Here is a 23,440-nt window from a genome sequence, read left to right as displayed (position 1 = left end):
GGGGGCTGGCAGCACCGAGTAGATTCAGGTGTCTGCCTTGGGCTCCTCTGCCCTTGGGTGAAATGAATGCTGCAACATCTCCCCAAGCAGGTGCATCTCTCGTGTTGATGCCTCCGTCTGAGAGGGCTCCCTGGACTCCCATGTTGCGGCCCAAAGGGAGTCATTTAGGACGACCTCCCTCCCCTTAGGACCAGTGACCAAGTTCGTGATGGCCTTGGACTGAATTAAGGTGAAAACGACACCAGCCAACCAGTTTTAAGATTTATTAAGGCAAAATGGAATCAACTAACTAGACACGTCTCACGTCACACGTTTAGGAAAAAGAGAGGAAAAGGGGAAGACAGAGAGAGAGAGAGAGAGAGAGAGAGAGAAAGACAGATATCACCACCCGTGGATCCAGCAGCGTCCCGTTGGTCCTCTTCTCTTGGGAGTCTCGGCGGCGGCGGGGGTGGGGGGCAGAGGCGGGAAGCTCCCATCTGGTTCCGCTGACTCCGCTCGAGTTCTTCAGTCGTCCCAAGCAAGCCCCCCACCCCCCATTCACACAGTCTGCAGTTTTTATAGGTTCTTGCCCCACCTCTGGGCGGTGCTTCCTCGCTTCCCATGCAGATTAACTGTCATGCGCAGTCCGCCCTCTCGGAACCTTCCAGAAACAGGCTGGGGCATCTGGGGGTCTCCTGCTCATGTGCAGATGGCAAATGAGTACGTGCAGTCCGTGCCCTAGAGATGACCTTCTGCCCTTTTTGCGCCCTTTTTACCTCGTGCAGGTGCATGAGGTTGTTTACCTCGCGGACGGCTCCCGGGGGCCCCGGCGCGGCATTGCCCGATGCGCCTTGGCAGCAGCGGCTTTGCAGCAGCAGCAGCAATGTTGAGACAAAACTGCATGTAGAGAACTGGTTCTCTACACCACCCTGTGTCTTGACATTGCATCTTGGCAGCAGGAGAGAGAGAGAGAGAGAGAGAAAGCAAGCAAGCAAGGAAGGAAGGAAGGGAGAGAGAATTAGGGACAGGGGGGAAGTCGCGGGAATAACATAGGTTTGGGTAAAAAACAGAGGTCTTGCTCAATGCAAGCTTATTCCTTAACAACTTCAACAACATTTAGCTTTACAAAACAGACATCAAAACTGAGTTAAGGAGGTAGTATCGTTACAATAGGCATAAAACAGCTGGCAAATGCGCTGTGGATGTCAATATGCAATTTCCTCCTTCAGGAGAAACTGGGAAATGATGGGTACTGTGGTTGGCCATGGCCAATGGATGGCACGGATTTTCTTTATGCCGTTGGGCAAGGTGGTAGGAACAAATTGCATATTTGACACAACATGTCCGATTAATTGAACAAAGCAAGGAATGATACAAGAACATTAAGGCGGCAACTGCACCTAACAAATACAATATTAACTGTTTCACCCACGGTGCCCCCAGTAACCAGGACTACAAATCGCCACTCCAGCCGTTCCAGGTTTGGACGGGGACGTGGGCTATTTTTCTGATATCTTTGGTTAACTGGAGAACTACTTCGCTTACATCATCTATTTCCAAACAACCATTAGGAATATTTAATTTCCCACACTCTTCTCCCTCTTCAGCTAACAGGTAATCTAAAAACCATGTGGTGCTGAAGGATTGCCGTGTGCATCTGTTGGGATTGCCGAGTTAAAAGATCTATTGCGTCAGCGGTTTTGTTGGTAATAATTTCTAGAGCCGCTTGTAGTCTGATTATTCCAGGTTGCAGGCCCGTAATGTTGAATTATTCGTTCAGGAGGCCACTCATTATTTCCCCACTTTTTGTGTCCCACCCAAATTTACTTTAATGGATCCCGTCTTACAGGCAACACTTCTGTCTCCAAGGTTATCATGTACCTTTATGCCTAACCGAGGTCCGCTTGTTTCTGGTAAAAGGAAAAACAAAGGTTTGATAACCCCTATATAACAAATTCTCAACCACCCCGCGGGTAAAAATTTGTGTGCTGTGTGTCCACAGATCCAATAATGCCCTTTCTTAGCTCCAATGCCCTGAGCAAATGGCCCGTTTATCCCTGGTGGGAATTGAAAGTAAGCTGCATCTCTGTTGCCCAGAGGGCTGAAGAATGTGGTTGCCTCATCACCTATTTGGCCGGTACAATACCAAGCCCCAGAAGTGTATGCTGGTGGTAGGTTTGCCATAGCACATGTAAGCACATTAAGACAAGAAGTATCTTTCCAACACAGGTTAAGAATGCCATTCTTGGCTGTTGTGTTTTCAACAATAAAGCTAATTATGATCGCAGCACACAATTACAAAAAATGATAAAAATAACTATTCTAACTACCACAGGTAGTATCGTTGAGGACACTCAAGCTCGACATAAGACAAGTCTTCTTCCTCAGTGCCCTCTTCCTTTCAGATTAATTGACCTAAAAGGAAGGGAGGATCCACCTGGTATGGATTCTAAGATCTTTCCCACGGGCATCAGTAGCTACCCATGCATACAGATTTTTTGAAGCTTTTAGTACTAGAGGTATTTGTCCCACAGTGCGTAAGTGCACTAGAACCGGTTGTCCCGGGTAATACAAGGGATTCCTCGGTTTCTTATTCTCCCTAGTCCCGGGTAAGAGGGATGGAGGATTAGGGCAAAAAGCAGTGAGTCTGGGGCAGCCATTTACTCCCCATCGTCCATTGACTTTAGTTACTGCATCAGATATTCGTCACGCCCATCCGGGATTGTGCGGTCTCAGGGTTCGTTTTAAGAGTCCGTTTGTACGTTCTACAGTACCGTTTGCCTGGGGATAATATGGGGTATGGAAAATCCGTTGTATCCCTTCATCTCGTGCCCATTCTTGGACTACTCCGGCAGTAAAGTGGCTACTGTTATCTGATTGGATAACTCTGGGTTTAGGAAAACAACTGAACCATGATTTCAGACTGTTCACTGTCCATTCCCCTGTTGCTCGCGGGACAGCTTCAGCTTGGGTTAATCCTGAAATTACCTCGACTCCTACCAATACATGCCTCTTCCCTTCTGAGAGGCGAAAAGGGCCAATGTAGACTATTTGCCAAGTGTCCCACAGCCCCTTATTGTCCCTTAAGTGTAGGGACAGCAATGTCGAGACAAAACCGCATGTAGAGAACCGGTTCTCTACAGGGACACAACCGTCATCACTCAGGAACCCAGCAGAAGAAGCAGGAATCAAACCTCCTCACTAGCTGATCGGCTAGAAAAAGTGAAGAAAGCTAATGCTATGTAGATCAAGGCTATTTGAATGTTGGCATATGAACGCCCACAAAACCCTTCCTTCCCAATTTCTAATTACAAACCAGCTCTGGCAACTACACCAGTTCTTTAAGAACAAAGAAGTTTTTCAGCTGACTTTTAATGCCAATTGAAACTGGATGATGGCCAACTCTATAACATGCTTGCCCATGGTTAACCTGAGAGGTCGATAAGCTGGAGCAAGTCCAACAGACAGTAATCACGATGGTCGGGGGGCTGTAGCGCTTTATCTAAGCCTGAAGAAGAGTTGGCTCTGGAGGGGACTTAATGGCATCCTTTCCAAACCTGAAAGGAGGTTAGTGAGAAGGAGGGTTGAACTAGATGATCTCCAAAGGTCCCTTCCAACCTCAACCAGTTGCTGATTCTGTGATTTGGAAACCTGTGGGGGAAATGCCCTCTCAGGAACGGCTTTCAAGAAAGGCAGCAGGCACAGCATCCCAGGGCCTACACAGAAACCCGGTGTGTGTTTTTAGTTGAGGTTTTCTTTTTGTACTCTACAGAACTCATTTTACTGCACATACTCTGAACACAGTTCCTCCCATGTCCCAGACTGCAGACATGGAAATGCCCCAGCGTCGGAGGAGACAGAGGCCGGGAGATGGCCTGTCACTCCTGCAGCCCCCAGGGCTCCACCCGTCCCGGCCGGCGCATCACAATGTGCCACAGTGGCATCACAGTGACCCGGCCACGGCCACCAGCGCGTGTCCCTCCCCGTGCGGCACTGCGCTGGCGTGGGGCAGTGCGGACAGAGGTGGCTCCCAGCCTGGGGTCACTGCCCGGCACAGGGACACGTGTCCAGCCTCACGCAGGCCTGGTCGGTGCCTGGCGCTGCCGCAGCCGTCTGCCCGGCCTCGGCGCCATGGGGCAGGCCAACATCTGCGGCGCCCGCGGCGCTGCTGCCACCCAGGCACAGCCCGGGGCCCCTGGCCCCGTGGCTCCTGGCGCCCGCCGCGGGCTCTGGCGCAGGGCAGCCTCCCGGCCCCCGCCGCCCCTCGGCACCTTCGTCTCCAGCGGGAGCCCCCAGCTCCTGCTCACCCTCCCTGTGCAGGTGACGCGGCACCAGCGCACGCGCCAGAGGCACCTCCTGCTCTTCCCCCACGCGGTCGCCATCGCCAGCTTCAAGTAAGAAGAGCCACCACAGCCCTCCTTCCTCCCCAGCACCGCCTCGGCCAGGGTCTCCCGCGGGAACGCTGCATGCCCAGCACTGCTCTGGAAGGAGAGCAGGGGGCAGGAGAAGGGCACAGGCTCCTGCTCTTGTCCTCCTCCCTTGCAGGCCCTCACCAAGGGTGCTGCTGGCATCACTGCCCTGCAGCCACTTCTCCAACGGCCTCTGCGTGGCGGCTGCAAAGGAGGCTCCTTGCTGCTGCCTGGGGCTCGGGGCCACCCTCCCCATGGCTCTGCCCTGGGAAACGGCTCTTCCTGGGGGACAGCTGGGGTGGCCCCCACGCTGCACACCCACACCCCAGGCCCTGCTCTGCCTCCCTGCAGGTGCGGCTCCATCTTCTGGCTGAAGCACCGCGTGCGGCTCAGCGAGCTCTGGGTGCTGTGCAGCGAGGAGGCAGCCGCAGCCAGGCCTGAGGAGGAGGAGGAGGAGGTCTTTGGCCTCAAGTGCAGCCGCACCCTCATCCTCGTCTGGCCCACCAACCTCTGCGTGGTGACCTTTGGGTGAGTGGGGGCGACAGGTCCCAGGGCCCTGCGCGAGCCCCTGTCCTGCCCCACGTGGCTCGGCCCTGGCCCGGGGACTCTGCCCACGGGGGCGAGAGCTGTTTGGGGCCGCATCTGTCCCAAGCAGGAGGAGGGGCAGCGGGGCTGAGGCTGGGTCTCCTTTGTGCTGCAGGTCGCAGGAGGTGAAGCAGCTCTGGCTGGACACGATGCTCCGGTAAGCTCTGCCAGGGAATGCAACCTGCCGCCGCAAGGCTGAGAGTGGGCGAGTGCTCCCGGTGGAGCTGCACGCAGAAAGACCCAAATGTCGGTGGGGAAAGGTGCCCCCACTGCCCAGGGCAGCTCCTGCGCAGAGCCGCGTGACTTGCTCAGCCTCGCGGTTGCAGTCAGCACCGACGCCGGGAGCTGCAGAGCGGTGCTGGCAGCCAGCGCTGCGGGAGGCTCTCGGGGGTCGGGCTGCCAGGCAGCGTGGGGCTGGCTGGCAGCAGAGAGAGCAGCGAGGGCTGGGGGTGACAGAGCTCTTCCCGTGCCCTTCCCTGTGCACAGGCAGAGCCCAGGAGCCCCAGGAGCCAGGCTCACCCGACTGCCCTCCCTGCGGCTCCTCACCAAGGTCATTGGCTTCTACGGTCCCGTAAGTGTCCTCACACTCGCCGCTCTGCCCCAACAGTGGCTCGCCTTCCCCAAACCCACCCTTGCACAAGTTTCTCACGGCGCCTCTTTGCTCTCTTGCCTAGGAGATGTCACTGACAGCGGCGACCGTGGAGACGCTGATTTCGGTAGAGGTGAGCAGGGGCTCCCTGTGCCCTGCCCGGGCTGCCTGCGCACGCGGGCGATCTCCGCACCGCGCGGCAGCTCCCTGGGGCATGCAAAGGCAGCAAATGCCTGGTGCCAGGGAGAGCACGGCACGGCAGACTGTCCCTGCGGTCACGTGCAGACCCCTTGTGCCGCACGGGGGCTGCTCGGGATCAAGGGAGCAGCCTGCAACTGTGCAGGGGGCTGGGGGCTGCAGGGCCGCTTCGGGGGCGCTGGCTGCAGCAGCAGCCTTTGCCACAGCCCCCGTGGCACAGAGACACAGCGTCAGGCCTGCACCTCCAGCCTCTCCTCCGCAGCCCTTGGACCACCCCGCTTTTCCTGGCAGCCTCTCCCACATGCCTGCATTGCTGCAGCAACATCGCTTGAGCAGCTCCCTCGAGGCCCCCACTGAGGAGGGGCGGCTCTGTAACCATCAGCCCTTTCTCACAGGCTGACGCCAAGAAAGGCCCCCGCTTGGACCCTTCCGACGGCGAAGAGGCACTTGGCCACTTGGCTGGTGAGTCGGAGAAAGAACGGCAGCAGCTGCCTTCGGACAGGCTGCTTGTTCCCTCCCCCCGTGCAAAACCTCGGCGCCTCCGGACAAGCTGCGGGAGACCCTGCAGCACAGGGCACCGCACACACGCAAAAGGCAGCCTCTGCGCCAGGTTTTCTACCCTGAGTTGGGCTTTGCTTTTGCTTGCAGCAGAGGGAGCGAAGGCAAGAAGGCAGGTGATCTCCTGGCCACTTGCTCGGCGAGGAACCCCTGCCAGCAGGGCCTGCCCTGTCCCAGGGCAGCTCGCCTCTGGCCCCAGGGCGGCTCTCTTTGGCCAGCCTCTGGCAGCTCTCTGCGGGCAAGACGGGGGCCTGCCCCAGCCAGTCCAGGTAAGCAAGCCTGCCCACAGAGGCACGCTGCTTCGGGCCTCTCGCGCGACACAGCCTGCCCAGCACTTGTGCTGGGGCTCTCAAGAGAGAGGCGCTTTGGGGCTTCCCCCTCCACACGCGCTGCTGACACGCAAGGCCTGCAGGCCAGGTCCCAGCCCAGGGGGGAACGGGGGCCAGCTCTGCGGCTTTGCTCCAGCCCACACCACTGGCACGGGTGCCTAGGAAATACCAGGTTATTGCCAGTGTGATCGACGTGGAGCGAGAAGGAGCTACTAAGGCAAGCAAAGCAGAGTGTGCCCCCAAGTCCAAACCTGTCCATTCCTTCCTGCAGGAGCTCCTGGCTATACTGTATGAGAAAGGGCCTGCCACCGAGGGCATCTTCAGGAAGGCGGCGAGCGAGAAGGCCCGCAAGGAGCTGAAGGAGGTCCTAAACCAGGGCAAGAGCGCTGACCTGGACAGCAGACCCGTGCACCTCCTGGCAGTGGTGCTGAAGGTGAATTCCTTGCACCAGCAGAGCACACAGCTCTCCGAGCACGTGCCTCATGTGCATGGGCCCCTGGCAGTGCCTCCACTCCCCTCGGTGGCACTCCAAGCTAAAAGCCTACTGAAGCCAGACTCCGGGCTTCAGGCTCAGGACACTGTGGCACTTTTCTTCCCCCTCAGATTGTCAGCTGCCCTAGTTCTGCCCCTGATTCCCTGCATGACCATGGGAAACTCCCTTCCTCCACCTCCTCCTCAGCATCCTCCTCTCCTCAGGGAGGACCACGGAGACTCAGGGCTGCACCAAAGGCTCAGCTAGGAGCTGGGTCCTGCTCCTGCACTAACACCAGTGCGTTTGGCACGCACTCGCACAGCCCCCCGCGCTCTCAGTGCTCAGGAGCACCTTTGGGAGCAGGCAGCTCAAAGCAACCTGCCTGCTTGTGAGCCCAAGGCACCGCGATGCTCCCTCTCTGCTCACTGGCACTGTTGAGAGCATCCTCTAAAGGACCTTGGCCTTGCAGGACTTTCTTCGGGATATCCCCTCCAAACTCCTCGCGGACAGCCTCTACGAGGAGTGGATGCAAGCGCTGGAGAAGCCAAGCCAGCAGGACAAAATTGACAAGCTGAAGGAGTAAGAGTTTGAACCGGTCCCACCATTTTGGAGGGCACTCCAGCTTGCTCCCGTGAAGGCAGAGCGGTGCCTGTGCCCTGCATCTTTAACCTTCCCTTTGGTTTGTGTTCCCTAGGGTGGCCGACAGCCTGCCCACAGCAAACCTCCTGCTGCTGCAGCGCTTGCTCGCTGTGCTGCATCACATCAGCGAAAACGTGGAGACCAGCAAGATGGACACCAGCAACCTTGCGATCTGCGTGGGGCCAAATATGCTGAGCCCCTGCACGGACAACGTGCTCACGCTGGCAGAGCTGAAGGAGAGGAACGACAAGGTCTGCGGAGTTCAGCCCCTGGCTCCCGCCTTTGGCGCAGCTCGGGGCCAGCCCCGCACAGCCCCGTGCCCTTGCCAAAGCTCAACGAAGCAGCACCTCTGAACATTGGGGCGCCCCACATCAGGACTATGTGCAACAGGACAGGCAAATCTCTGACATCACGGGTTTTCTGTGTGCAGGTGACAGCCCTGGTGGCGTTCCTAATAGACAACTGCCGAGCAATATTTGGGGAGGACATCACCTTGCCCTTCAGTCCCTCGGCCCAGGAGTCACCGGAGCACACCAACAGCTCCACAGGTAGGAGGAGGCACTGATGGTTGTGCCAGGCCAGCGCTGCTGGTTTGCAGTCTTGCCTTGCATAGCAGAAGACAGAAGGCTGTGGCAATGCAGAGAGCTGCAGACACTTGAACATGGTAGTGCAGTGGTTGCCCCCTGGAACACTTTCCAAAGGACAGCACTCCCAGAACAGCATTCCTCCCAGATGGGAAACGTCTGTGCACTTCTGCTCCTCTCCTAGTTGCTAACGCTGGCCTAGAAGTGCACTCTCACAGGACATTGTCCTCGGGGGTCCTTGTTTTCCTAGGGTGCGTGGTTCCACAGCGAAAGCCCCCTTGTATCTTCAGGTGGCCCCTAACAAAGACCTAGCAGGCTCTTTCTCCCCACAGGACACCCAGGGGCTCCTCAGCATGACGGTTCTGCCTGCAACAGCGCGGAGCCGCAAGCTGAAGGCAGCACCCCCGTGTTGGAGCTGGAGCAGCCCAAGGGCAGGAGCAGCAGTCTCCGCAGGCCCTATCCTACCTGCGTCTCTGCCCCTTCCCTGAGCAATTTCACCAGTGGCATCAGCAGCATGGACAGGTGCTTCTCAGAACCAGACCTGTCCTGCCACGACCGCCTGGAAGGCTGGGCAAGGGAGCAGGAGGCCAGCGAGAGGGAGGGCAAACTGCCAGGGCAGCAGTAACAGCTAAGGTTGCAGAAGGAGGCACTGGAACAACACCGTGCAGGATTGCCTTCCCAGCTATCAAACAGCTCTCTCTGCCCCAAACAGCCTCCAGCTGCTCCCTGCACAGCTCCTTGCCTCATCTGATGCCTCCGTCTTCCCCACTTCCACACTACTTTCACCCTCTACTCCACAAAAGACCTTTCGAAAGAGGCCCCAGGCTTTTTCCATCAAGTGCACCGAGGACGGCAGGACACCTGGCAGAGCCATCGGAAAGCGCTGCGTGTCATGCTCTTTGGCAGGAAAAGGTGCCCAAAAATCCTCCAGAGCTGGGGGCCTGGGAAAACAGGAGCTGCCAGAGAGACAGCTCCCCAAGGACAGTCAGTTCTCCTGCACAATTGTCCAGGGAGACAAGAAAAGCCCTTGCCTGTGGCATATCAGCAAGGCCCCATTTCAAGGCAGCGGAGGAAGTGTTTCGAGAGGAGGGTGGAGCAGAGGAATTCTGGAAGAACCCCCCCTTATGAAGAGCCTCCCTAGACCTGCCTGACCACGAGAGTTCCCTCTATGGCCTCACAGTATCAGCCGCGAGATCCACCACGTCCAAGCAGGACACTCTGCCCCCCTGCCCATGCCCCAGCTGTGCACAGGACACGGCAGAGGTGTCTCCAAGGCATGTGCTCAGGGCCCGAGGTTCTGCACAGAAGGATTTGGAGGTGGAAACCACAACCCGCACGGTTCCTGCTGGAAGAAACTCCCCTGGCAGTTTCCCTGGGACCCCTGCAGCACATCAACTGGGAGCCGTGTGTGAATCCTGTCAAGGATCCAGCCCAGGGGTCACCTTCTTGGGCACCCGATGGATAGGGGGACGGAAAACACTGCCAGAATCTATATGAGAGGTGATAGAAAACATTCCCACACTTTCAGATCAAAACCCTTGAGACCTGTCTGAGGAACTTGGGGGGTTTTGGAGGTGACACTTTCCTGGATTCCGTATTCAAGTAGCACCTCTGCATGATTTGCTGAGGAAAAGCTCCCTACGGAATTGGGAACCTCAACACCAGGCAGCATTAAGTGCTTTCAAAAAGGAAATGCTTGCTTGACCATCGAGGGGGCACCCCCCAGCCTACATGCCCATGGGATTACGGCAACAAAATGTGCAAGGCGGGATTATGGCAACAAAATGTGCAAGGCGGAAAGGATTACACCGTTGCCATAGGCTCTAAAGTTTGGCAAGGGTGCCAGGAGAACCACACTCCCTTGGAGAAAGTGCTCTTAGCTGCCTAAGAAGGGCAGCTAACAACCGAGCCATTAACGCAAGAAGGGAAAAAAAGCTATGCGTGCTGAAAAGTATTACAGGCCCTTAGAATGCAGCTACCAAAGAGCTCTTCTTCCTGTTGCTAGGGACTGGACGCATCAGGGACATTCATACAAAAGGAATGGCTTGAGGCCAAGATGCTGTCATTCCTAGTGTCTTTCATGGGAATGTGTGGGCACCTGCCTTGGCAGGAGATCATTTGCATTGCCGTACTCATGGCACTGAGGAGGTTAGCCAGCACCTCAGCTACTGGCTATGCAGGCAGGGATTGACCTGTCCTACCACGCCCAGAGCTCTGGAATTAGGCAGGAGGAAACACTCAGCTGGTCCCTGCGCCCGGCAACTTGCCTGTGGTACCGAGACATGACGAGCATATGACAATGCTTTGGGAGGCATCTGGGTATGCACCTTCAGTTGTATTCCCTGCAAAGATGATGTCAGCTGTGAAGTTGGCAACGTTAGCTGTTGGAATGGGACATCTGCTTTTGATCAAATCACCAAGCAGAAGTACTGCTTAGCTTCTCCTGGGACTGAACACAAGATGTCTTCTTTGGCACCATTTAATACCTCGGTAACACTTGGAGTGACCTTCCATCAACTAGACAGCTTTCCCAAAAATCCCCGCCAAGGCCACTAAATGTCTGTGCAGAACTGGAAAACACTGAGAAGAGAGAGAAGGAAAAATGAGGGATGATCTAGCAAACTGATTCAGTGAGCAAAAGTGGAAACCCGCCTGACTGAACAGCCTTGGGATGAGATCTTGAAAGGCTGGTCACCAAAAGCTCTCCGTGCATTGCGAATGATGCTACCTGCTCTGCTCCTACTGTTAATAAACACCGCCTTGTTCTTTGTTGTCACCTTGATCTTGACCTGTTCATTTCAAATGCAAAGAGTTCCCCTCCCACGCGTGGAATACCTGACAGAACCTGGTCAGAGAGGAGGGCATCTGACACACCTCCCTGCTGAGACGGGCTCCAGGCAGCAGGCCTGCTTCCCCACTGCTCTGCAGGCCCAGGGGCACTGAGGGCTGCGCAAAGCAGGTGCAAAATGCTGCTTTCTTGGTCCACATTCCCTCTGCATGCCTGAATGCCCCCGTCTCCCATGGCAAGCAGCACAGAACCTCAGCCATGCAGGTCCCTTGGAAACGCAGCCATGAAGGTGACCGGGGTCATTCTGAGGGGAACTTGCTTAGTTCTCTGACCCAACAAGTGTTTCAATGCCCATAATGCACCATATCCAGTTGCAAACCCCCGCAAATGATAACATGCTGCTACTCTGCCAGCAGTAGCCAGGCAGCAGCACCTGCAGCTGCCATGTGCCTCTGCACCAGGACAAGTCCTGACTCCAGGGAAAGGAAGCCCCCCTTGCTTAGGTGCTCTGGTTGCACTTCTCTCTGAACTGTGAGAGCAGTCAGTCCCTATTGCCTGTGTCACTAGGACAAAAAATGAAAGCTTCTGAGGAACTGCAGAAGGCTCCACATTGACAGGAGGAGGCAACACCTTCAATCGATAGTCTGAAAAGAGCAGCAAGGAAAATGCATGGGGAAAGGCGATCTGCTGGGCCAAGTGACCCCATCCCCAGAGGCACAGCCAGCTCACGTGCACACAGCCAGCCACGAGCCTGTGTGGGTGCTGGGGGAAGCACTGTTTTTTTATCACCTCTCTGAACAAAGGGGAAGCAAATGGTTCACAAATCCCAAGCACACTTGGACTCTCGGGAGCTCTGCTTCATCTTCCCTGGAAGAATAGGAAGAGGTTTCACACACTGTAAATCAGACTGGCTCTTCAGCCAAGCAGCCAGTTACAGAACTGATCCTGTGGCCGCTCAAAACTCACCCTTCCGCCAACCCACACTCCTCCCACCAGCTGCCCTGACAGAGGCTACCGCCCAAACGCAAACCCTGCAGCTTGAGGGGGGCACCCACAACATTGACAGGATGCAGCAGTATTTTGTGAACTTGTAAGGCCCAAAGCAAGAGAACTGCAGGAGCGATTCCCCGGGAGGACAGCTTGGTGATAAAGGCTGACGACTTGCAGAAAGGTTCCTTCACTGCAGGGTCCTTTCCCCTCAGGCCTCCTGCACAGCCCGGGGCTTTGCAGTTCCAGCCCACTGGTCACAGGGAACAACCCTGTCCTCTTCCTCCAGGCCCTGAGCAGCAGGTTTCTACACTCAGCTTTCCCTGCGCCCTCCACCTGCCTTTTCTCTGCCTCCACTTCTGTTGCACAAAGCCCAGACTTCACACAACACGTGCAGCCCACCAGCTTTGGCTGGCATTCACCAGCCTGCTCCCCCGGGCACCACGGCTTAGGAGGGCAGCAAGGGACCGCAGGGGCAGTCAAGAGCTTTGCAGAGGCCTCTACTCCAAGGAGGACACGACATGCCGCGACACGATGCACACGTGCACACCCACTCGGAGAGGGACAGACACCAGGAGACGTGGCATTGGAGAAGTCTCTGGGTGTGCAAAAGAGAAGAGCCGTCACTCCCGCTCCCTAGGGCACCAGGGAGGAGGGTCTGGAGGGGAACGCTGGAGACTTGTCGAAGGGATATTTCTTTCACTTCCAGCACCGCTTTTTTCCACAGCCTTCCTGCACAGCTTCAGCTCAGGCCCCAGCAATCCCACTCAGCCGAGGGAGGCTGGTGCCAGGCTCCCCCCAAAGCCTCCTGCTCCTCTGCACCATGTCACGTACCAGCTCAGGCTGCTCTGGCCTCAGTCCCACCAAACAGGCAAGGCAGAGCAGAGATGGCCACATCGCTACAAAACACTTCTCTCTCTAGAGTAGATACTCAGTGATATACAAAAAGTTACATCTCCCTAAGCACTCCTATGAAACAACTGCAGAGCAGGGTTGGTCTCTGGCAAAGCTTGCAGTAACTAGGAGGGCGAGCTCTTGGCAGCCCCTAGCTTGAGAGGAAACAACGGGGTAGGCCAGCATGATGGGGGGGTTGGGAAGCGAGCACAGGTAATCCTGCCGTGTTTTCCCACCTCCTCCTCACCCCTTGCATTGGCTCTCCTCAGAGTGTATTGCAAGATGTCAGGCAGGAGCTGCAGACCTGCTCTCAGGTGCTGCACGAAATGGCAGATGCACACCTCCTGTTCCTAAATGGGGATGCCTTCACCCCTGCCTTGCCGGGGAGACGCTCGCCTCACCGCCTGAAAGCCCGTGGCCAGGGAGCATCCCATACAGCACGAGGGTCTCCTGACAACACAAAAGCAGGCTCTTTGTGGCTCCAAGGCAGCTGCACAGAGCCACAGCAAGCCTGAAAGGAGACAAGCCCTTGGCCTGCACTTTTCAAAGCAGCAAGTGTGCTGAGGCTACAGAAGCGGGAGAAGGGGCTCGCAGCCTGGAGGGTCGTGCTGCCATTCAGAGGGCTCTCGAGAGGCTGGCGAGATGGGCAGAGAGCAATCTCCTGCAGCTGAGCAAAGGCAAGTGCAGGGTCCTGCCTCTGAGCAGCAAGAAGCCCATGCAGCAGGACAGCCTGGGGGCCGACCTGCTGCAGAGCAGCTTGGCAGAGAAGGACTTGGGGAGTCCTGGTGCAAAACAGGTTAACCATGGGCAAGCATTTGATCTTGGAGCACGGCTGCAAGCAGAGTTATCTGGATGAGTTTTGCCAGCTTAAACAACAGCCAAAAAACAAGTTTCAGAGCAATGCTTGCGGTCTGTAAATCACCAAACTTGAATCCTACTGGGACCTTTCAACTTGCACCCAAATTTATCCTCAGTGATGGAAATCTCTTGTCACAGTTGCTAAAAAGACCATGGAAAAATAACTCCATATGACAGAGAGAAATATGGCTTTAGGGGGCCACTTTGCATCCGTACAGATGACCCAGGGAATACAGCACAGGTTTAGGAACAAGTCAGCCTTGCTCACTGAACCTGCCTCTGTGCTGACTCACTGTGTCCTTGGGCAAGTCATTTCAGCTCTCTGCTCATCAGTTTGCAGGTTTCCCACCAGTTACACCTAACTGATCTTCCCATCGCTCAAGTTGGAACTTGGGTAGGATTTATACATAAAGACAGACAGGAACTTTCGGAATTTCCCTACAATATGCTATTTTACCGCTTTAGGATTTTAACTACAGCACCTAGCACTGTGTGGCCTCAGATCACAATTAGGGCTGCAGTGCACAAGGATGACTAACATAGCAATTAAAAAAAAGTTTAAGCTTTAGATCCAGAATTTTAATCCTCATTTTCTGGACTGTCACCAACTACAAGAGTCAAGGAATTAAACTTTTCCCTAAACAACTAATTTGATCCTTCTTGTAATTGACTTTCCTCCTCCTCCTTCTACCCTCCCTCTCCTAGAAAATCTTCTGCTCTCTACTTGCTGAATTCACTAGGGTGACAATTCTGCCACTGGCAGCATGCGGACAGGCTGTCCAGCAGATCCTCTTGATTTAATGACACTCCACAGAGGCTTGTTCAGATATGCGGTTAGAGTCTGAACTTGAGAGATGTACCAGTCTAACTAAAGGAGAGATGATAAACCAGCTTTGATGTGTGCAGTTCTTTCTGTAAGCTTACACCCACCATTGAAGCATTACTTCATTTTTTAAACAAAGGTCAGACTGAACATACAGCAAGAGCTTTTCAAAATTAGATGACTTTATATATAGCTCTTTTGGGGAAGCTGTATAGTTTCCCCACTTGTGTGCTCTACATCACGGCTAGAAAAATCACATTATACCACATTCAAAACAGAAATGCATAACCCTGAGTCAAAAGCTAAAAAGCAGTTCTTTGAGGGCAGGAAAAGTAGGCAGTTAAGAAACCACCAGAGCATGCAAGCCAGATGCAACAGTTCCTTAGCTAAACAAAGGCAAACGCGTTGCAATGGCGAATGTTTTTGTTGTGAGCTTTCATACTCACTCTGGCTGCTTTTCAAAGAAACAAGTGCTGTTGTAGCACATCCCAGCAAAAGGTCCTCCTCTATGTTGTGGTCTTGGGTAAAACACACAAGTTCAAAATGTTGATGTTTGCTATCTCAATAAAAAGCCTTTAACAGGAGCCCGACCCAGAGCAAAAACAACACACTAAGATTTACACATCCAATTAGACAAACTTTAGCATGATCATGGATGACACGTCCTTCTGCTCCCACTGATTTTCAGGGAGAGGGGGAGGAAGGGAAGTTGTCAACCCCATACTATGAGCAGCCCAAAGGATTAGGTCCCAGCTAGCCTTTTAAGACAGAAAGAATGGAAACCCTGTTAAGCTTCCAGCATCTGACTGAGCAAAGCATGAACCTACCTGTTTCACCCTGTCCATGGCAATCATTCAGTTCAGCCAGAAGCTGGTTGAAGTCATCCTGACGAGCAATCCAGCTGTCCTGTAAATATCACCCACATGAATACAAGGCAAGAGCTTTCAGTCCTAACAGAAATTTCACTAAAAAGTGTATTAAGATTCTGCACTATGAGAAGTAACTTAATGGCAGGTACTCAACCCTTCTTGGCAGGAGGGACCCTCTGAAACTCCACAGGTGGCAACACTAACAGCGGCTTGTTACAGTCACTCCAAAGTGCAGAAGGGATAAGGGTTGTGTTTGCATGTCTTCAAAGAATACGGAGCTGCTGTTGGCTCTGCGTGCCATAGTCTGGGCAAGATGTTTTCAACAGCAGGCAGGAAATATTAAGGTGATTTTCCGGCAACAATGTTACTCGAGATGTTGACTCAGAATCCAGTACCTTTAAGACTAAATTCTGCTTTTGCTATGTACCTGAGCTCCACTCAGGAAGGTGACTGTTCCAGAAGGAAAGACAGAAGGCATAAAGCTAAGCCAGGTAGCCTTTACAGAAGAGACACAGAGGAAGGAAGTATTTTAGTGGTTTGCTAGAAAGCCACTATTCTCTGAACAGCCTCCTGTACTCACTGTAACCTTTCCAAATAGCCACTTTCTCCCAAAACACCCAACAGAGCGTAACTAAACTGAAGGTCAAGAGTTTCTGCAGAGATGTTCACACAGGTGTATACCGCCACCAGGAGTGACAGCAGATTTCACTGAAGTCCCATTACAAAGGTTGTGCTTTAGCTGAAATGGGAGCCACATTTTCTTACCTAGGTCTAGTGCTCACCTCGTCATTGATGGTTGCTCCTAACCCCAGCATGTTGTTTTTCACGTGAACCTTGATATGTTCTGTATTCCCTTGTTCCTGAGCCCCAAGACCCTAAGGAGGATTTAAGGGCAAAAGCGTAAGGATTCTTCTGCAGTGTCTAAGCAACTAGAGCTTTTGTACTGTAAGACAATTTGTAATGAAATACAGCAATAAACCACAAGTTACTATTTATTTGCTTGCCTGCAACTTAATTCATTTGCGGGCATTAGCACACACGAGATATTAAGTATTTTTAATTTACTACTAAAGCCTCCAGCAAAATATCATAAACACTAAAATAGCAACAACATTATGTAGCTGGGTGATTAATCAGGAAGCCACCTGACACTCCCAGGCAACCCCGAAGTGTTTACTATTTTAAAACAAAACACACAAAATCAATGTGTCTCTCACCAAAAATACAGTTGCCATTGGGAAGGCAGATGCATAATGACAAACAGCTATAAGACACAGGATAGCTCATACTGCATAATAAAGGTATGTTGGGGTGGGGGGCAGAGAAAGGATCAGAATGCAGCTAACAGAGCCTTAAAAACATCCTCTATAGCATTCACATCCGTAACTTAGTAAAGAGATGGGGGCAAACAAATGTTGGTTTTGTCTGTTCTAAAAACCCTAAGCATTCGCATCTTGGAAGCAATCTTTGGGTCTGGTATTATCCTTTTTATCTGTATGATTTGGGGTGGGGGGAAGACAAAGCCTTTGTCTGAGTTTATAATGAAATGGGGATATAAAACCTTCCAGCACAGCTGTAGCTGTTGTAAAGGAAGACCCTGCAGCCTAAGCCAGGAAAATTACTGTGAGGAAGACGAGGGGAGATGATAGACACAAAGCAACACAGGGCCTTCCTTCCACACCCTGACACAGTCTTCGTAACGGCAAAGGCATTATCTACGCTGAGATGAGCTGGCTGCCTAAGATATAAACAGAATATTTAACAGCATTTTCTCTACTCTGGGTTATACATCTATTTTCATCTTACATACAAAACAAACATGCATGCACCTTTACATAGCCAGACAGTTCTCAGTCACATACTGCAACAGTTTGTTCTAAAGCCTAGAGAAACCAATGCCAGTTCCTTGATTTCAGTAGCCTTTGAATCAGGTACCACTGGTTATTTTTGAAATTAAAGGCAGGCAGAAGATTTTTTATGTACTAAATAGAAGCCAGTTTTCTGAGGCAAGAGTAGGCTACAATCCAAGAGCAGGCTTATTTTTGGCACTGTATGTTTTTATTTATTCAGAGTTGAAAACAGTCCTAAATTTATTCCTTTTAAAAGGGGCAGGGAGAGGAGTTGAAGGAGAACAGTTAAAGATATATTGTGGATTTTCTTTGTGCGTTTCATTACTGACGCAAGACTTGAAAACACGCTGACATGCAAGCCCAACTCCCCGCTTTGCTGAGAAACCTTTCTGGAAGTTAAAGTGCTTTTAAGGGAGAGCTGAGATGTCTGCATTGACCTAGAGAGTTATGGTGGTGGCTGTTTTGTACTCGGTGGTGCCTCCAGCAGTGAACCCCCTCATCTACAGCATGAGGAACAGGGAGCTCAGGGATGCCCTGAAGAAACTGATTCTCCTGGTTTTCGTGCAGCAGCAATGAGCTGCCCATCCCTCTTCACAGGCGGTTTCTAAGTACCTCAGACAAGTCTTGTGCTTTGGGCATTCTTGCTGTGATCATCATGTTTGTGCAGAAGTGTTGGAATTCATCCCACTTCCTTACAGCCATGAACCCAGTCTGCCTGACCCAGAGGTGTTCTGTAAATGTGTCTCTCATTGTGTCAGAGCTGTCCTCTCTGTAATAAATGGGATTTCCCCAGTGCAGTGCTTGAAGATTGGGCTCTCCTTCAAAAGCTGGAGCCAAGGATGTGCTCAAGGACTTTCCCCCTGAAAGGGCCTGGTGCTTTTCTGGGGCTCTCCCTGGGCTCAAGGCAATGAGCTTAGAGGTGCTGTGTTAGGGAATGAGGGCTGGATTCAGCTCTCACTTGTGGGTGCCCAGTGCTCCTGGAGATCGTGAATGGTCAAGTGGTGTTTCCCATATGACATGGCTGGACACCAGTGCTTGTCCTTCTCGAAGGGAGTATGGATCCATCAGGAGAGCACAGGGCATCCCCAAGGGCACCATGTGCTTAGTGGTGGGCAGTGAATGGAGCTTCACAAAATCCAGTGGAGTCATCCAGAGGGAAAGGGCTAAAGCAGTGAATGTCCTGGCTAGTGAGAGCTCTGCAATCCCACTAGAGGCAGCTGGGACCCAGGAGGCCCAGGGAAGGTAGCCTGCAGAGTGGTCCATGTCACCTTCGATGAGAAGCCATGGGCTGGATCTGGCGACACGCCTGAACACAGCCTGAGCCATTTGAAATGCCCTGTGATTGCTCAGAGCATCATCCATGGCCACAGGGCAACAGATGTCTCGGTAGGGGATCACCAGGTGCAATGATGCCCATCCAGCTGGGTCTGCATCCAACACGCAAAACTACGACCAGTGAGGAGTCACCCTGTGGCCCCAGGGCACCACAGCCCACTTGCTCTGCTGAGCAGCACTGCCAGCTCGGAGCCCCTAGAGGGGCACAGGGTTGGATCCAGGAATGGCTGGGCAGGCAGCACCGATGCACTTCCCTGGGGAAAGACTCTCCCGGGAGCAGGGACATCCCTGGAGAAGAGCAAAGGAGCAATTGTGTGCCCCCAGGGCTGCCGTGGCCTCCTCTGCTCCTCCCCTCCCTCCCTGCCTCTCTCTCTGTTCCTTTTCCTTCCCTCTCTCCTTCCTTCCACCTCTCCCTCCTTCCCTCTTCCCTCCTCCCTGCACTAAAAACAGGGAGAGAAAGCTCTCTCTCCTCCTTCCCTCCCCTCTCTCTCTCCTTTCCTCCCTCTTTCCTTCCCCTTCTTCCCTCTCTACCTTCCTCCCTCTTTCCTTTCCTCCCTCCCCCTCTCCTGCCTTCTCTTCTTCTCTCCCTCTCTCCCTCCCTCTTTCCTCCCTCTCTTTTCATTCCCTCTCTCCTTCCCTCCATCTCTCCCTCCTTCCCCCTTCTCTTCCCCTTTCTCTCTCCTCCCTCCCTCCTCTCTCTCTCTCCTCTCTCCTTCCCTCCTTCCCTTCCTCCCTCCCTCTCTCCCTCTCCCCTTCCCTCTCTCCCTCGCCTGTCCCTGGACACCTGGGGCTAGGGGGGAGATGCTGGGCAGCGCTGGGGCTGCAGCCAGAGCCCTGACTGATGGTCCCCTGCGGCCCCGGGGCCATTTGGCGGCCAGGCCTGTCAAAGGGCCCCTGCGGGGTTATTTTCTCGGAATACGGCCCAACGTCCAAGTACCTCTGACCTGCTCTACCCGCTTGCACCCTACTAGTCCCATTTAGTCTGGGCTTTGGTGACTGCTGTGTGATGGACGTTCCTTAGAGCTGGTTGTTCTGCCCCAAGGGTGATGAAAGGGAGGTGCCGCGTTTCTGCTGCCCTGCCCCACGCCGAGGGAATCGCCTGTGCCTGCCAGGGGCACAGCTTTCCTCCCCGTCCAGAGACAGGAGCCAGGGCCCAAGGACAAGGGCGGATGCAAAGGGTAACAGCTGCAGGCAGGGCTGGGGTCCCTGTCCCTGTGCCTGGGGTGCCCGAGGGTGCGCGTGTGGGGCAGCAAGCGTGGGCCTCTTTCACACGTGGGGCAGAGCATCCTTCAGCTCCGCTGCACAGGTCACTCCCAGCAGACCCTGCTCCAGACCGTGCCCGGGGAGATCACAGCAGGGCCAGGAGTGGGGAGCTCCCCAGGGCCCCAGCTGAGCCCCTCGAGTTTGGCTGGGTGCTGCACAGACCCCTTCCCCCTCCCACAACAGCATCCTCCCGTTTTGCCAGGGCTTGAACAGAGCCCTCTCCCTGGGTGACACTGGGTGCCCCTTTGCGCACGGTGCTGCCCAGGCCCTCGGAGCGAGGCCAGGAACCACCCCCAGACATGCTGAGCATGGCACTGGCCCCCACGCTGGGCCTTCACAACCGTCCCCCATCTCCTCAACCCACTAGGCCACCACATCACCCCTTCCCTCAACACGTCCACCATCCCTGTTCTTAAATCCTGGTGCCCTCCCATGAAGTCCAGCACAAAACACATTCTCACTGAAGAAATGAGTATATCAGGAGGGAAGAGACATGCATTTCTTCGCAATGCCTCTCCTGTGGGGGAAAAAAGAAAAAATGTATCAGGGAGAAATAGAGATGTGAACAGAAGAGGGGGGGACGAGGGAATGAGGCTTTGCGTGTAAAACACTTTGCAAACAAGATCCAGCTAGTGATGATTTCTGCTAAAGAACGCCAGCAGTGTTCCAGCAGGGCTGGCACTATCGGGCTGACTTTCACAGATCTGCTTTGCAAGAATCTGCAGAGAACAGGAGGGCTGAGATTCCTGTTCCCCAGTGCAGACTGTGTCCAGTGGAGGGGCTTGATTCATTGCCCTCTCATTGATCTCTTTATGGAGGTGTTTGGCGGTCTCCAAGAAAGATCCATAAGTCCCATCCTCCAATTTAGGGAAGCTGGCCAAAACCCCAGTCCCTCTGATGCAAGACTTCCCCCCTCACAGCATGGGTGGATCCAGCAGGAGGGTGATTCTCCTCCAGGAGTGCTTATCCTTCCAGAAAGAGTGGGGGCTGGCAGTCACCGAGTAGATTCAGGTGTCTGCCTTGGGCTCCTCTGCCCTTGGGTGAAATGAATGCTGCAACATCTCCCCAAGCAGGTGCATCTCTCGTGTTGATGCCTCCATCTGAGAGGGCTCCCTGGACTCCCATGTTGCGGCCCGAAGGGAGTCGTTCAGGACGACCTCCCTCCCCTTAGGACCAGCGACCAAGTTCGTGATGCCCTTGGACTGAATTAAGGTGAAAACGACACCAGCCAACCAGTTTTAAGATTTATTAAGGCAAAATGGAATCAACTAACTAGACACATCTCACGTCACACGTTTAGGAAAAAGAGAGGAAAAGGGGAAGACAGAGCGAGAGAGAGAGAGAAAGATAGATATCACCACCCGTGGATCCAGCAGCGTCCCGTTGGTCCTCTTCTCTTGGAAGTCTCAGCGGCAGCGGAGGTGGGGGCCAGAGGCGGGAAGCTCCCATCTGGTTCCGCTGACTCCGCTCGAGTTCTTCAGTCGTCCCAAGCAAGCCCCCCCGACCCCCCTATTCACCCAGTCTGCAGTTTTTATAGGTTCTTGCCCCACCTCTGGGAGGTGCTTCCTCGCTTCCCATGCAGATTAACTGTCATGCGCAGTCCGCCCTCTCGGAACCTTCCAGAAACGGGCTGGGGCATCTGGGGGTCTCCTGCTCATGCGCAGATGGCAAATGTGTACGTGCAGTTCGTGCCAGACATGCTGTTTCCCTAGAGGCGACCTTCTGCCCTTTTCACGCCCTTTTTCCCCCATGCAGGTGCACGAGGCTGTTTACCTCGCGGACGGCTCCCAGGGACGCCGGTGCAGCATTGCCCGACGCGCCTTGGCAGTAGCAGCTCTGCAGCAGCAGCAGCAATGTCGAGACAACATTGCATTTAGTACCAGTTCTCTACACAAGCTCTCGGTGGGGATGAGGGTGGGGGTCTGAGCCCCCAAAGCCCAGCAGTCTTGCCCTCACCAATGCACGTCCCTGCGGGCTGGTGTCGAGGTGGCCGTGTCTAGACAGCCCTGGGCGGGGCTGAGGCCTCTGCAACCCCCGGGTCCCCCTCGGGCTCCAGCAGCCCCACAGCGGTGCTGCCAGAGAGGAGCAGTGAGGTCAGAGAAGAGCAGCCGTGTCACAGCAGCCTGGGGCAGGGCAAGGCGGGGCGGGCTGGGGCGACCTCACAGTGGGGCAGAGCAGCATCCTTGGCATTCGGGACACCGAGCTGCCTGCGGCCCCTGGGAGAAGGGCTCTCTCGGGCTGAGGGGGTGAAGCGCCTTTGGCCCAGAGGAGCTGCCGGCCCCTCGGCCTGCAGTGCATGCCTGTGCCCATGGAGCTGGAGGACTTGCAGCTCTGCTTGCGGCGGCACCAGGATGAACGCCGGGACCTGCTGGAGAAGCTGCTGGAGCAGGAGCAGGCTTGTGGCGTCCTGCGAGCAGCTAGCAGCGCGTTGGAAGAAGGGATGGATGGGTGGGCATGGCTCCATCCTGCTCGGGGCTGAGACTCGGGTCCCGGAGGCTGTCTGCAGCCCCTGCACGCCTTGGCCCTCGATGGGGGCCCTGCGGGGCTGGGTGGAGGTGGGGGGCGGGCCCTGCCACCCGTCCCGGAGGGCTCTGGGTGCTACCCGCCTGCCTGGGTGCCTGATCTCTGCCCTGGGGGTCTGCACTCAGCAGCCTCCCCTCTCCTCAACCCCGCAGGCTGCAGCGCTCCTGGGAGGGGGCTGAGGAGCCCGACGTGGGGCTGAGGGAAGAGCTCAGCACCCTCTTGAGCTGCCTGAAGGAGAGCGAGCAGGAGACAGCTGCAATGCAGGAGCAGCTCCGGGGCTTGGTAGGTGCTGGGGATGCCCGGGCGTGTGCACGGGGGGCTCCAAGGCCTGCTCCCCAGCACTGTCCCCATCCCTGCAGGAGCAGGAGAAAGAGGAGCTCCGCACCACCCTGCAGGAGCTCACCACCGAGGTACCGAGAGCCCCGTGCCAACACCCCCTTGAACACCCCTCTGGCTGCCCCACGACCCCCTCGCGCTTGGCCCTCACCCCCGGTTCATCTCCACAGCACTTCGCCTTGGCAGCGCAGCATGCCCAGAGCTCCCAGCAGCTGCAGAGGACCAAAGAAGTCCTCCCGCAGCTCCAGGTGAGGCAGATGCTCCGCTGTCCAGCTGGCTCCCCCAGGGACCCTGAGAGGGGTGGGGGGACTGCGTGGTTTGGGGACGCCCAGTCTCAGCCAGGGCCCTGGGCCTAGAGCCCACACTGGTCCCTGGGGGTCCTCCAGCTCCCCCCACCGAGATGCTCCCACTGCCTCTTCTCTCCCAGGCAGAGCTGACGGAGGTGAAGGCCGAGGGAGACGTGGCCCGGAAGGAGCTCCACCAGGTCTGTAACCCCCGTGAAAACACCGCTTAGGCGGGCAGAGCTGCTGGGTGTGGTGCCAGCCCCCAAGGACGCCTGTGTCCCTGCCTCC

General features: G+C 55.0%; 2 protein-coding genes and 1 long non-coding RNA gene across 3 annotated transcripts in view; 2 read left to right on the top strand and 1 right to left on the bottom strand.

Annotated features, from left to right (window-relative positions):
* The window catches only part of LOC135325828 (PIN2/TERF1-interacting telomerase inhibitor 1-like), a 205,911-nt gene that overhangs the window by 101,625 nt on the left and 80,846 nt on the right, over positions 1-23,440 (top strand). The gene's annotated exons all lie outside the window — the stretch shown is intronic.
* LOC135325876 (uncharacterized) lies at positions 250-16,550 on the bottom strand. The gene is made up of 3 exons (XR_010386605.1): positions 16,344-16,550; positions 15,520-15,598; positions 250-2,394 (listed from the first exon to the last, which is right to left on the bottom strand). It is a non-coding gene; the product is annotated as an uncharacterized LOC135325876 (long non-coding RNA).
* Positions 4,536-9,257, top strand: LOC112984260 (T-cell activation Rho GTPase-activating protein-like). The gene is made up of 10 exons (XM_064503854.1): positions 4,536-4,916; positions 5,089-5,544; positions 5,648-5,695; positions 6,156-6,222; positions 6,409-6,587; positions 6,919-7,080; positions 7,589-7,698; positions 7,814-8,009; positions 8,189-8,306; positions 8,675-9,257. The coding sequence occupies exons 2-10, from the start codon at positions 5,218-5,220 to the stop codon at positions 8,965-8,967; spliced, it is 1,500 nt and encodes a 499-aa protein (XP_064359924.1). The 5' UTR covers positions 4,536-4,916; positions 5,089-5,217; the 3' UTR covers positions 8,968-9,257.

This window comes from Dromaius novaehollandiae, unplaced genomic scaffold (assembly GCF_036370855.1).
Source record: "Dromaius novaehollandiae isolate bDroNov1 unplaced genomic scaffold, bDroNov1.hap1 HAP1_SCAFFOLD_30, whole genome shotgun sequence".
Classification (NCBI taxonomy): domain Eukaryota; kingdom Metazoa; phylum Chordata; class Aves; order Casuariiformes; family Dromaiidae; genus Dromaius; species Dromaius novaehollandiae.
Note: the sequence above shows the minus strand (reverse complement) of the source record. Positions and strands in the feature narration are given on the sequence as shown.

Bases quoted from the DNA above. Each gene is read 5' to 3' on its own strand.
- LOC112984260 (XM_064503854.1), top strand. From the start codon at position 5,218: ATGTCGGTGGGGAAAGGTGCCCCCACTGCCCAGGGCAGCTCCTGCGCA. The intron at 6,223-6,408 runs GTGAGTCGGAGA...TTTTGCTTGCAG, and splicing joins GGCACTTGGCCACTTGGCTG to CAGAGGGAGCGAAGGCAAGA. The intron at 6,588-6,918 runs GTAAGCAAGCCT...TCCTTCCTGCAG, and splicing joins GCCTGCCCCAGCCAGTCCAG to GAGCTCCTGGCTATACTGTA.